At 46.2% G+C, this 13,162-nt stretch overlaps 1 protein-coding gene across 1 annotated transcript; it reads left to right on the forward strand.

Moving 5' to 3' along the window:
• Nucleotides 1-4,414: 4,414 nt before the first annotated feature.
• On the forward strand, nucleotides 4,415-12,408 carry irf2bp1 (interferon regulatory factor 2 binding protein 1). Its single transcript, XM_061217661.1, has 2 exons — nucleotides 4,415-6,455; nucleotides 7,666-12,408. The coding sequence occupies exon 1, from the start codon at nucleotides 4,619-4,621 to the stop codon at nucleotides 6,443-6,445; it is 1,827 nt and encodes a 608-aa protein (XP_061073645.1). The 5' UTR covers nucleotides 4,415-4,618; the 3' UTR covers nucleotides 6,446-6,455; nucleotides 7,666-12,408.
• Nucleotides 12,409-13,162: the final 754 nt, after the last annotated feature.

Raw genomic sequence — 13,162 nt, forward strand, 5'->3', positions numbered from 1 at the left:
GTACAGAGCATCCCTGAACTAACTGCCGGAGCGCAGGGCATCGGGTGACGTCATGGGGATCTGAATACATCCCTGTCAGATGTTGAGAACCGAGCCGCCCAGCCACGCTGCTATTGGACGATGTTGATTTTTTCCGGCGAGCGAAGTATAAATTTCGAATGTCACATGACAAAGACAGGGGGTGGCGGGGGACAACAACATCCCAGAGCATCGTCGTGGAACGACTCGGAAGATGTAAAAATAGCCAGTGTCTCAGAGCCTTAAATCCGAGCGTCGCACCGCGACTCTACCTCATTCAGAGGAATTCCTATCGTGGGGCTTCTGTGAGAAAAAGCTCTGAGCGAAATGGTCTAGCACATGCAATTCACATATACAATGAGATGAACGTAGGCTATGGGGCAGGCATGGCAATAGTCTAAAAAAAAATTCATCATCATTATTATTATTATTATTATTATTATTATTATTATTATTATTAAACAGATTAGCGAGACATCAAAAAAGTGAATTAAAACAATATATGATAAAGACACGATGCACAAGACAAATGCCGTTCAAAACTGCAAAAAGGAAGTATGAAAGTACCTGTGCCGTATTCAGCCATCTCCGTCTGGAAGAGACCAAATGCAGGGATCGTCTGTGTGCACATACACGCCGCCGCGCACACGCTGCCGCACACTCTCTCCCTGTCCACTCCGAGACAGATGCAGAGCGCCTCTCGTGCTCCTCCAGATTCTCATCAAGGTGACATTGCGTCGACCGTGGCCTACACGCAGGCAGCAATCTCACACAATTCCACGTTGCTGCGAAACACCGGATAGCCTGCCACAGCGACTATGCGCCACGCTAGAAAAGTATAAGTGCCAGGTTTAACAGATATATACAATTACTTCATTGCACCCGCTTCACCTCAGGAACAGTTGCGTAGCCTAATTACGTATATTTCAAAAGCGCTTCGCTGAGATGCACAGTCACCGACGAGCGTCGATGTGAACGTGCTATAAGTGGTAAAGGCTCCACATTGGCCAATAAAACCGATATTTGGCGTGATGTATTTTGACTTTTTATTATTGCAGATGTTTCTTATAGGTGAAAGTGAAGGCGAAAGCACTCTGCAGCTCTGTTCCACTCCATCCTGATTGTTCCACCGGTTTTTGTGCTCCAGGGCGATTGTACTGGAGGGAACTATCTTGCAGATGTAAAGAACGTCTGCTGTGGTGACAGTGGAATGGCCCAGAGTGAGTGCCCAGCGAAACAACAGCCTTTGTCTACTTATTACTCCGTCGCTGCGGGGGGGGGGGGGGGGGGGGGGTGATTGCACAGCCTGGAGCAACGGGATGAACTCAAGCAGGCTGAATCTTCCAATACTGCTGCAAAGCCACCAACAGACAGTGTGTGGGAAAACGCTGTTTCGATCCAATAAACTGCTCTTAGTTGATATGCAAAATATGTATTCATAGGTCACATCTGTGTATATAATTATGGGCTTAATAAGTGGGCTCATACACTCACAGTCGCCTTTCCCCTCTAAACATAGGCTATGTCGCATTGAAAATTCTCCTCTTTTTTTTGAACAGATGGTCCTGTGTACCCTCCTGGATTCCTAAAATATGTGTTTATGAGCTGCGTATAGCACGCGACCCCCCTGTCTGCGGCAGAAGTGAAAGGGGCAAAGCCGTGATGATCCCCAGTAGCGACGACTTTCCATTTCTTTCCTCTATTGTTTGGAGGCGAGTCCCCATCTGCCCCCTCTTCGGTACCGGTGTTGGCAGGACCATTGTTCCTGGCGCCCTCACAAAGTAAAAGCCGAAATTACGCGAATTGCGCAACATCTGGTGGGTCCATCCCTGCTTATTCAAGTGCTACTATTGATTTTACATTACTGGGTGAGTGGCGTGGACAAGTCTTGAATAAAATTAGATACGGTGAGCAGTATTAATTACATAATAATGAGCAAGGTGGCTTTAAAAGCCTTATGCAAATATCTGAAGTAGGCCTGCCATTATCTCAAACGTGAAATAGAATAGAATAGAATAGAGTAAATATATAAGACTTCTTATTAAACCATGTACACATTGGTAAGTATTAAGTTAATCTGTGGTAATAAAGGTTTGAAAATATTATTAGCATATCACATTTACATTATATTTAGGATAGGCGTTTATCAGATGTTCTTATCCACTTTATTATTTGAGCTCCATCTGCAGCCTGTGCGGAGAAATTCAATTTCCACATGACCACAACCCGACCGGATTTGGTCCATGATCGACCCAACGGCGTCAAGAGATTAAACGACAGATAACGTACAACAAACAGGCTAGCCTACAAAACAGTCATCATCGTCCTCCTACTGTCCGTCATCTACTTCAATGCACAGTTATGGTCTTGGAGATACACGCTGTGAGTTTATTTGTTTTCTATCCAAGTCTCTTGATTCAACAAATGAATTAGGCTAAGCTTTGTTTGCGCAGCTCAGGTAACGTTTGTGGTGTGGATTTTGGGTGCCCCCGCCAGCTCCAACATGTGTTCCATCAACATTGGGATACATATTCTAGTTATATTAAATACATTGTCTTTGGTGGCACTTTTGTAATAAATACAATCAATGCTAACCATATTAAGGTGTAGTAGGCTATAAGCGCTTGAAATTAGGCCACTACTTTCCTTTTGCGCCGTAAAAACCTAAGCGATACTGCCATCTTGCGGTTGCGAATATATAAACACATTTCCTCCAGCGGAAAAGGTTCAAAGGGAATATTAAATGTTTTTCTCTTTGTTGTATTATTTATTGAATCTGGTAAAGTAGACAGTATTTTCGTTTTCTGATCTGTTTCTTTATCTTCTTTAATATAGGTTTACCATTCTATGCATTTTATGTATTATTTGTTACATTAACAACACAGCTTAGTTTAAAATATATTAAGTTCATGGCAATTAAAAAAAGAAGACATGCTTAAAAGAAAGGATACATATATATGTGAAATTGGATCAATGATAGAATAAATCACAGCGCATCAATTCTATGCGCAACCGTTTCCATGGGAATGTGCGTTACCATGGCTACGGTTGGAGGTACACTGATGTGACTGGAATAGCGAGTGGTTTTAAGCCAAGGTGAGCATCGGTGTATACGTGTTCTTTTACTATAAAGCAGCTGTGTTTTGAAATGCGTTAAGACGTTTAACAAGTAGCATGTTGCCAGCTGCAACACAGCAGTGAGCTTGAACGGGCTCCATTGCTGCTTGAACGGCTGGTTTTAAAAAAATACCTCTTTAAAAGTTAGCAAGGGTGACCCGTGTGCATGACTCATCCAGTAAAACCCAGCTGTACAACTCAACAGGTTATAGAGGACTGCGTAAAATGAGCAACTCCTTTTTGCTAGGCCTATTTCTAGTTTCACGTATATCTAACTTGTTAATGTATTATACGACTGTAAAAAATAATAACAACAGACATAACGTTAGCTAGCTCAGCTAACTTAAACAACAAGCACATGTACTGTCTGTGTATTAACATTAGATGGCTTGGCTAGCTGAACGTAACACGTACTTTTCGTATGACCCAGTTGGCTAATAGCAATGCTACAAAATGTAGTATGTAGTCTTACTTTAGTGCCTGGCGCCCTAAGCCCTACAGGACAAAGTACGTAAAGTGCACAGTTGACGTATCCCGACTCTGAGCTCGTCAAGTACATATTTGTGTACAGCTCAGACATGCAAGGAATGTTTCCTGCGTTTGCGCAATTGAACAGCAACGCGGGGGAGGATCAGGAGGAAGTGGTGATGTCAGTGCATGCTTTGGGGCACTGTGGGTAATGAAGTTCAACTTTTCGGAAGTGCGAATTTAAGAGTTTGATAAAGTAAAAAAAAAAAAGAGGACAAGTTCAGAATGAATAGGGTACCAGTCCAAGGTATCATACGTGTATTTACAATGGGGATGCAATATTATATATTTTGTGTATACGCACGCACGCACGCACTGACACACGTATTAAAATAGACATGCATTATATCGTAATGTTTAAGATAACTAGTTAGCTAGTTGCGTAATTGACATTACTCGGATTATGTTTCAGTTTCCCTTACGTCTAGATTTCAATGTAAGCGATGTATTTAATTTGTTAGGTGAAAGCAGTAAGCAGGTAAGAAAGGCTACCTTGTTGACTTGTGCTACGTGTAGCCTTGTTGCATGCTATCATTTAAAATGTAGACCTTCACTGATAATAGAAAACAACACCACTGTTCAAACACGTAGATTTAACAAAAGCTAAATCGATCTGTACATTACGAGTATATGCCCAGTAATTTACAATTTCGACATTCCCTTTAAGCGCAAACGGTCACATTAAAAGACTACAGGTTCCAGGATGCAAAGCTGCGGAGTTGTGTAAGTTTCCAGCGTCTTCTAAGAGAAACACTTCCACTCTGTCAGAGGCTCTGCCAGCCGAAGACGAAAACAAAACTTTAGAAAAAGAAAATAATCACCGAAACCGACAAATAGTTACTCAGCTAAAAGGCGTAAGGAGGCGCCGAACGTTCGGAACCGATTGGACACGGGCTGGAAACGGGAAATCGGAAATAAGGGAGATTTAAGAAAGCGAGTGAGAGGGCCTGTTAAAATGTCCTCTGCTTCGCAGGCATCCTCCAGGCGGCAATGGTGCTACCTTTGCGATTTGCCCAAGATGCCGTGGGCCATGATCTGGGATTTTAGCGAGGCCGTGTGCCGTGGCTGCGTTAATTACGAAGGGGCTGACAGAATTGAGTTCCTCATCGAGACTGCCAGGCAGCTGAAGAGAACACATGTCATGCAGGACGGCAGGTCTCCTGGCCCCCAGCCAGGCAAGCATGGCCCAGGTGGGAAAGACGGGTCAATGGAGGGAGGGCGGCAGCCCCCAGAGCGCTTTGAGAGAGGAAGAGGGGATTACGGGGCGCGCCTCCCCAACGGCATCCCCAGACCGGAGGACGGGGGTCCCCCAGAAGTCAGCAGGCAGAGCCCCAATGCCAGACGGGCGATGGTAGGGGCCGTACCCCCAAACCTAATGGCGCAGGGGTTAGTGGGGCCCCCCCACGGCCTGTTGGCCGCCGTTCCCGCCCTGAACTCCAGGGCGGCCGCCACGCCCCTGACCATCTCCGCCCCCATCCTGAACGAGCTCAGCAAGCGGCAGGCCATGAGCATGGGCATGGGCATGGCCTCCTTCATGAGCCCCGACTTCGAGAGGGAGCTGAAGGAGAAGCAGCGGAACGCCGAGGCTCTGGCCGAGCTCTCGGAGAGCGTGCGCAACCGCGCCGAGGACTGGGCCGGCCGGCCCAAGGCGGTGCGCGACTCCCTGCTGGCGCTCTCCAGCTGCGCCCCCTTCAACGTCCGCTTCAAGAAGGACCACGCCCTGCTGGGGCGCGTCTTCGCCTTCGACGCCAAGCCCGGCCTGGAGTTCGAGCTGAAGGTCTTCGCCGAGTACCCGTGCGGCTCGGGGAACGTGTTCTCCGGCGTGCTGGGGCTGGTCAAGCAGATGTTCCACGACTGCCAGAAGGACACGGGCAAGGCCATCACCTCGGGCTTCAAGTACGTGGAGTACGAGAAGCGGCACGGCGCCGGGGACTGGAGGATGCTCTCCGAGCTGCTGGGCGACGGGGTGCGCGCCTTCAAAGACGCGCCGGGGGCCGACGCCCTTCCCCAGCCCTACCTGGACGCCAGCTGCTCCATGCTGCCCACCGCCCTCTGCATGGGCCCCCTGCAGCGGGGCGTGGCCCCGCCCCGGATGCGCCGGCGCAAGACATCGCCCGAGCCGGAGAGCGCCGAGAAGCTGCTGGTGGAGGAGCAGCTGCGGCAGCACTGGCCCCCCGGGGCCTACCCCGGCATGGTGGCCCACCTGGCCGCCCCGGCCCTGCCCGGCGCCGGGCCCCCGCCGCCCCTGCCCCTGCAGGAGGCCGCGGCTTCGCACGCCGACCCGTCGCCCATCTCCGCGCTCATGAGCGTCGCCGACAACCTGGGCGCGGCCGGCCAGTCGCCGAAGGACGCGCCCGGGGCCGCCCACTCCGCCGCCGGCCGGCAGAGCAGCGGCAGCCCCTCGGCCGGCTCCCCCGCCGGCCCGCGCCGGATAGCCTCGCGCAACGGGGAGGCCCTGGCCCCCGCCGGCGCCAGTTCGGCGGCGGGCAGCGGTTCGGCGGTGGGGGAGACCCCCGGCGGGGCCCCGCTCTGCTGCACCATCTGCCACGAGAGGCTGGAGGACACCCACTTCGTCCAGTGCCCCTCCGTGCCCGGCCACAAGTTCTGCTTCCCCTGCACGCGGGACTTCATTCGCGGCCAGGGGCCCGGCAGCGAGGTGTACTGCCCCAGCGGGGAGAAGTGCCCCCTGGTGGGCTCCAGCATGCCCTGGGCCTTCATGCAGGGAGAGATCTCCACCATCCTGGCCGGGGACGTCAAGGTGAAGAAGGAGCGCGACCCCTAACCTGCGTCGGGTAAGGAGTCGCTGTTTTCCTTCTCCTAGAACCAGTGTTCCCATACTGTTTAAGACCAACCACCCATTCCTTAACTTTGGTACAGTATTTGATTTTCGTATGTGGTTGATCATCTCTGTATTTGTTTTTGCCTTATTTAAGCCTTTACAGTACCTGAAATGCTGCTTACCAATCCACCATTGTCATTGTTGCTACATATTACTGTAATTGCAAATTTGAATTATTTAAATTTTTAAAAAGTAGTGTGTTTTTCCCCAATCCCAAGTACTATTAATAGGTTGTGGTAACAGCAGGCTTAGAGGTTTCACTTTACTGTTTTAGGTTTATGTCCAGATTTATAAATAATCAGAATTGTAAAAGAAAGTACTGTGGTGGCTTTCTACACTTAGCCTGAGTAGGTATACCTACTGTGCATTAGTGCAAACCACCTGTTTTATTATAAACGATATCCTGTAAATTTGTTGTTGAGGACTGGTATTGCAGTAGATAAATCTTTTTAGTTAAAAGGATAGTTTTGAACACTGCGTATTTCTGGACAGTGCTCGGTGTCGAACACACTTGCTACTACCTGTTTCATAACACCAGATTTGCTCTTTGTTCTCAACTGAGGGATCTAAAACATATCTGCACACTAAGTAAGAGGGGAACCCATGGTCACAGTTTCACAAATGATTAACAAGCCAAGCAAGCAGGAGGCACAGCTGCAGAGCAGCAGGACTGCATGTTTACATTTCAGCACACTGTACTTTAGCCTTTAATAACATTCCAATTTATATAAAAATGATGGCTTGTATGAATTTAAGAGCTGAATGACTGTCTCTGAGTTTTAACTGGGAATAAGAATTATGTTATGAGTAAGAATGTGTCCATGTGTGCGTTTACTGTTTGGCTTTTTGAAAGAGGTCCCCGGTTACCCAACAGTGGCATTATCAAACCTGGGTCAAATGCGTCATTGTTTTGGAATGAAATACTGTTCTGTGCTCAATTGATCTTGCCTGGTGCAATTCAGACAATCACAAGGCGGAGTAAACATTTTTTTAGAGTATTTAATAGGTTCCAATACACCAGACAAGCTCAAGGAGCGTATTAAAGTATTTGAATCAAAACAATGACTTATTTGATCCGGTATGTGTGTAAATAAGGCGCCGGTAGCGTCCCTAATAGTGGCCTGACGTTTGTTGGGTCTGCTGTGTTCCTGTTCCTTGTACAGGGACCCCGGAGCACGACGCACCCCCTCGTTCCTCAACGATGAGAAAGCACTGTTTGCGTGAGGTGAATCTTGGAAGCTGTCCGCTTCTGCCTCTTCTGCAGAAAATAGTGGGGGGAACCATAGATCACAAGAGCCATAGATCGGTGGGGCCACAATAGCCAGCCCCCCTTCCCTCTCACCTTTTCTTCTTTTTTTTCTCTTTTTTTTTTTTTTTTAAAGTTCATTTTTGAATCCTACCCCTGACCCAACCCCCTCACAGGAAGAGCTCCTGCTTTCTGGTTCTTTGCAGAATCACACCGAATTAATCTGCGAACGAACCTAACAGCCCTCTCTACAAACGGCGCGGACAGACTCCTCTCCATGAACGGCACGGACAGACTCGGGGGCCGCAGGTGATGTCTGTCTTTCAGCAGCAAGGGCTTTGTGGGAATCTCAGATTCCCACCCATCTCCCGTGGTCCACATCATTTGTCCCTCTCACTATAAAGCAGCAACAGAGGGACACCGCGCCAATGGTCAGCAAAACGAGTGGACCTTTGAGTTCTGCAAGTACTTTAAAGATTTCTTCACCTCACCTAGTATCCCAAGCATGTGTGATATAAATCCCTCTTTATATTTTATACCGTACATACATACAAATGTAATTATTGTTTTTCTTTCAAGGGTTATAGATGTGCAATCTCTAGTTTTGATACAATACTGCTTTATGTACCACTAAGTATAAAAGTGAATAGTAAACCAAAGATAGCTATATGCTGAAATGGGCAAGATATGTAATACATAATCTGTATTTTTGTGGCATTTGGCTTTTTATGTCTTCAGGTAACAGGGAAGTAATTGTGTTAAATATGGTGTATGTCTGGAACTTGGGTTGAAAGCTTTCAGGGAAGACATTTGTTCACAAAAGAATGTAAGCAGCCAAGCAACTCAGTATGTTTTTTGATGTTACCCCTTGAGTTAAATAATTACCATCGAAACAAAATGTAGGCTACTTCATTGTAAAATAGTAGAAAAGATGATAGTGGACGGGCTGTATGTTTCTGTACATTTTATCTGGGCAGACATAACGTCATCTGGGGCCAGCTGAACCTTTTTTTAAAATAGATTTGTTCTTGGGAGACTTGTAGAGGTCCATTTTTACTTGTTCATTAAACCCGGTATAAAACGATATGAATTCTACTTTTAACGTGACGGATGTTTTGGACTAGCCTCTTCATCTGTTCCTTTGTAACTTCGTTTACTGAAATTGAATATGCACTACAAACACGCGTTGTTTAGTTTGGGGCAGTAGGCGTTGTTTCAGTACTGGTTACACGGATAAGAAGATTAGGCTGCTTCGGCGCGGCTCGGGGAACCTGTTGGAGGCATCCGGGTTGCAACAGGAAGCGAAAAACTGGCCGGTTGGTGGGAGGCCGCAGTGCAGGAAACGGATTATGTTTCAGGTGCTCAGGTCCGTCGTTCAGGCGAGGCGGAATTCGCCCGAGGGTGTCTGAGGTTCAAGAGCGCTTTCCTGTTTTCAGGAGCTGCGCAACAGCAGCAGACCGGGAACACAGGAGCGACGCGTACGCCTTTGTGGGAGATTTTTAGTCTGCGATTACTTGACGTTTCATGTCGCTGCATGCCCCGCTACTGAAACCAAAGACGAGCACATAATAGGTACTCCCTATTGTCTGCTCATGTGGTTGAAGCCGTGAAAGCACTTCCTCTGACCCGAAAATGTCCCTCTGACTGAACAATGATGATGTATGAAATCCACGGGCTGTTACCGTTCTGGTATTCCTCATATAGTCCATATAATTATATAAACATAAAGAATGGTGCTTGCGTTTGGCCTCATTCTTTTGCCGACGGTTATTAAAAATAAATAATATAAACATCGTGCAGTGTGGTACGTGTACTGCCGAAAACTGTTCATTTTAGAGTAAATCCGCGTTGAGCTGGTCAGTGTGGCATCATCGCCACAAACGAAACGAGACGAGTAAAAGGAATGGAAACTAGCCGTCCGGACACTGACAGACTATATAATCTTGTGGCCCTTGTCTTCAGGCTTAATGGTAGTTTGCTGTAGTATGACTGAAATTGTAATATATTGCAGCTATTTCAGTGTCTGCCATTTCTATAAGTGTGTCAGTTAAGAGTACTGTAGTTAAAAAAAACTGTACAGTATATTATCAAATACTGTTGCATTAAATATTATATGAAGCCATATCAGTGATATATTTATTATGCACCCTATTCCAACATATTAATTATCGCCCATATTTTAACAGAAACCAGTTCTTTGGCTGATTCTCTTTTGCATTGGCAGTTTCAGTAGTCGGCAGTATTTTGTATGTCAATGGCCAATTTAACTTTTGTTTGGCAGCTGTCATCAAATGGAGGATGTTTAAGAAAATCCTCCATTTCAAAAACTCCATGTCAAAAGCTCATGCTGTCATCATGTTGCATAACGGAATTGAACTTTTCCTATGTGCGGTGTTAGCTTGGCGTCTGTTTCAGAGGATTTTGCTGGGCGTGAATAAAATGCGTGTTCTTTGGTTTCACGGGGGGCGTGCTATGCAGGCTGCCTGTTTCTCCGTGGCCTCTCTCTTTTCCCAGAAGGAGCAGCGACTGGATACGGAAGAGTGACGTTTTCCTGAACTCCCCAAAACCAGTGGAGTTCTCGTGTGTCATGTCAGTGGCTTGCTTATCTGAACCAACAATAGCAATTTCCCGGTGAAGAGCCAAGTGGTTAATACAAAGTCGGTGATTGACAGCACCACTAAGAATGTGATTGGGTGACCCTACTGTCCCATTAATGCCAACAGCCTGATAGAGGCCTGTACTACTCTTGGTCAAGGCTCACCATTTTGTTTGGTTTGGTGTTCTACAAAGGCATCTGTCTTCGTTTCAATTCGAGCAATTTGAGTCTAGGCTTATAAATTAGAATTGTGTACCACTTGTAATAGTCAATGGGAAACCTGCAGAAGCCACCCTGTGAGGTAGGGCACGCACTTCACCATTCTGACAGGCAGGATGCAGCACCAAACCAGAGGTTTGATTTCAGTCCTGCTTTGGTCTGCCCTGGACCACATTGTCTTTAAAAATGTAGTCCCACCAAACCCATTCACCTCACTTTTATTTAAAATAATCTTTTTTTTTTTTTTTAAATGCTCATGCAGTTTCTGCATGTTTTTATTTTCCAATTCTGAAATCACATTAGTGAAAGTGCCTAGATTGATGTGTTTCCATCATAAACCGCAGCTCTGTGTAATGTACGCTAAGGTAAAAATGCTCTGGTCCATTCCAGCTTCTCAGGATGACATTGAATTCAGGGCTTGTCCGAGATGACATTAGTCGTGAAATGTCGCTCGTTAAAACGAGTTCCAGTCCCTCATCCGACAGCGGCCCGTTCCGTGGGTTTGACGTGACGTGCGACTGTCTTCACGGACGGGTCAACAGGCAGCAGCCAGCAATCTCTTCTTTACTGTGACTATGGCGGGCTCGCTGTTTCCCCCAGCCCACAGCTGTGTGCTCTCACCCCAAACCTCCCTTTACTCCTAAGCCCGAACGTTGAACGATGCCTACAGAGCCAGCATATTTATAGGACTGGGGACTGCAGTGGGAATTTACGACCCTGAAAGGGGCCTTCAATGTTCCCTTGTGTTTTATAAAACATTTGGGTATTTTCTTCCCTGAGACCAAAGCTGTGGGCTCAGAAGTATCCATCTTCAGAAATGGGTTGGATACAGAATGACGGCCTCTGAAGACAGATTCTGTTTGTCTCATGACCTGAGGCTGTGTCAGGGGTATTAAAGTAAGGGTGCAAAAGTTTGTGTTCTCCCCTTTTGCATGGAACCCAGAGTGGAGCTCCACCAAACACAGTGTCCGTTGTTGGGAAGTAACCAAACAAACCTGACGGTGATTGCGGAGTACTTTTTGGCTATAGTGTACTTTCAGAAAGGGATTCCTTTATCACTGAAGGGACTGTAGCCACAAAGTGTCCACCAATTACCAATGGCTTTACTCTTTGTTTTTACCAACACGTTCCTTGATTGGTGGAGAGCTTCTCTCTGGTTTCTAAGATCAGGTCTATGCCCTCCCCCTTTGTTGTCCATGGGTTATGTACAAGGGGCCGTGTTGCTGTAAAGATGCGGTTGTGTTGTTTTTCCTCAGAATCGGGCCTTGAATGCTTTTGACCGTAATGTCTGATTAAGGTTGGCAAAAGCCAGTACATCTCAAATGAGCAAAGTTCATGTGATTCTAAACAGCAGGTTGGACCAGTGCACTCTTAGTCCCTTAGCACAAACTGTTAGCCACAGCCTTTGCTACATGTCCACGCTAGAGTTGAATATTTTTTCAGTGACAAAAATCCCCTTCTCAGCTCCCGGAGGCCAATTGCACTGAACACTCAGTTCATCAATTTCTTTCATGGAGTGCCTTTTCATGGTTTTTACTGTCTGAAAGCACTTTACAAAGATCAAACCGATGGCTGAAGTATGTTTGTACAGTCTGGGCCTTCGTGGAGTTAGTGGAGCAGCGTCATTGGCTGCAAGCGAGTGTTATGCCACATTTCACTTCTTTCTTTTCTTCCCCCTTTCTTTTTTTTACTGAGATGTTTTTACCAATGTTGATGTCCTTGCCTTCTGTTCAGTCTTTTGCCCCTTCCGGATTATCTTTTAACAGTCCGAGGTTAAACTGTGTTCACTCTCTCTTCTTTTGTGTGTGTGTGTGTCCAGTGTGCAAAATAAAACTGTTTCCTCCATGTGTAGATTCTGTAGCGGTTGATTACTGAGATGCCACACTGTTCAGCACCGATGTTCAACTCCCTCTTAAGTTCTTTATCTTAAATCTGCTTAGTCACTCTCGCCTAGATTGTTCTATATTGCTGGTGTCATGTTATGTTTAGCCTTTTTTTTTGCCATCTTCCCGTGTTTATTAGTATAAACTGCTTTCTTACATAAATGGAAACCATTAAACCTACAAATAAAAAGGTGAATGGCAGCTTATATGGGATGGTTTGTTCTGTATATGCGCTTGAGTTCATTTTATGATATTTTCTTTATTTCTTTTTATTTTATTTTTATTTTTTACAATCATCTTGAAATGCTGAATATTCCCTTTAGACTGATCCTGGATTATCGTTTGGATAGGGGTTGAAAGAGTGGATGCCAGAATAGATAGTATAGGGGTATAGGGGTACACTGGTGGTCCACAACGTATGATGTTTAGCTGCCACTGCAAATGTTAACGGTTCTGAATTTGAAGGAATGAAACCTGGGACGTCTTTGTGTCTGTGATAGGTAAGTGTGGGGACAGTGGGAGGAGCTTCATGCTCTAAAGTGTGTGGACAATGCATCTTTTTCTCACCCAACTCAGAGCAGCACTACAAAGATATTGTTACAGGCATGTAATGTCCTTTTGGGAGGCCAGGGCTTGAAGCCAAAACTATGAAATGGTTCAAGTTCCTAATCAGGTTAACACATTACATTACATTACATTAATGGCATTCGGCAGAC

The sequence above is a fragment of the Conger conger genome, chromosome 13, assembly GCF_963514075.1.
Source record: "Conger conger chromosome 13, fConCon1.1, whole genome shotgun sequence".
NCBI lineage: Eukaryota > Metazoa > Chordata > Actinopteri > Anguilliformes > Congridae > Conger > Conger conger.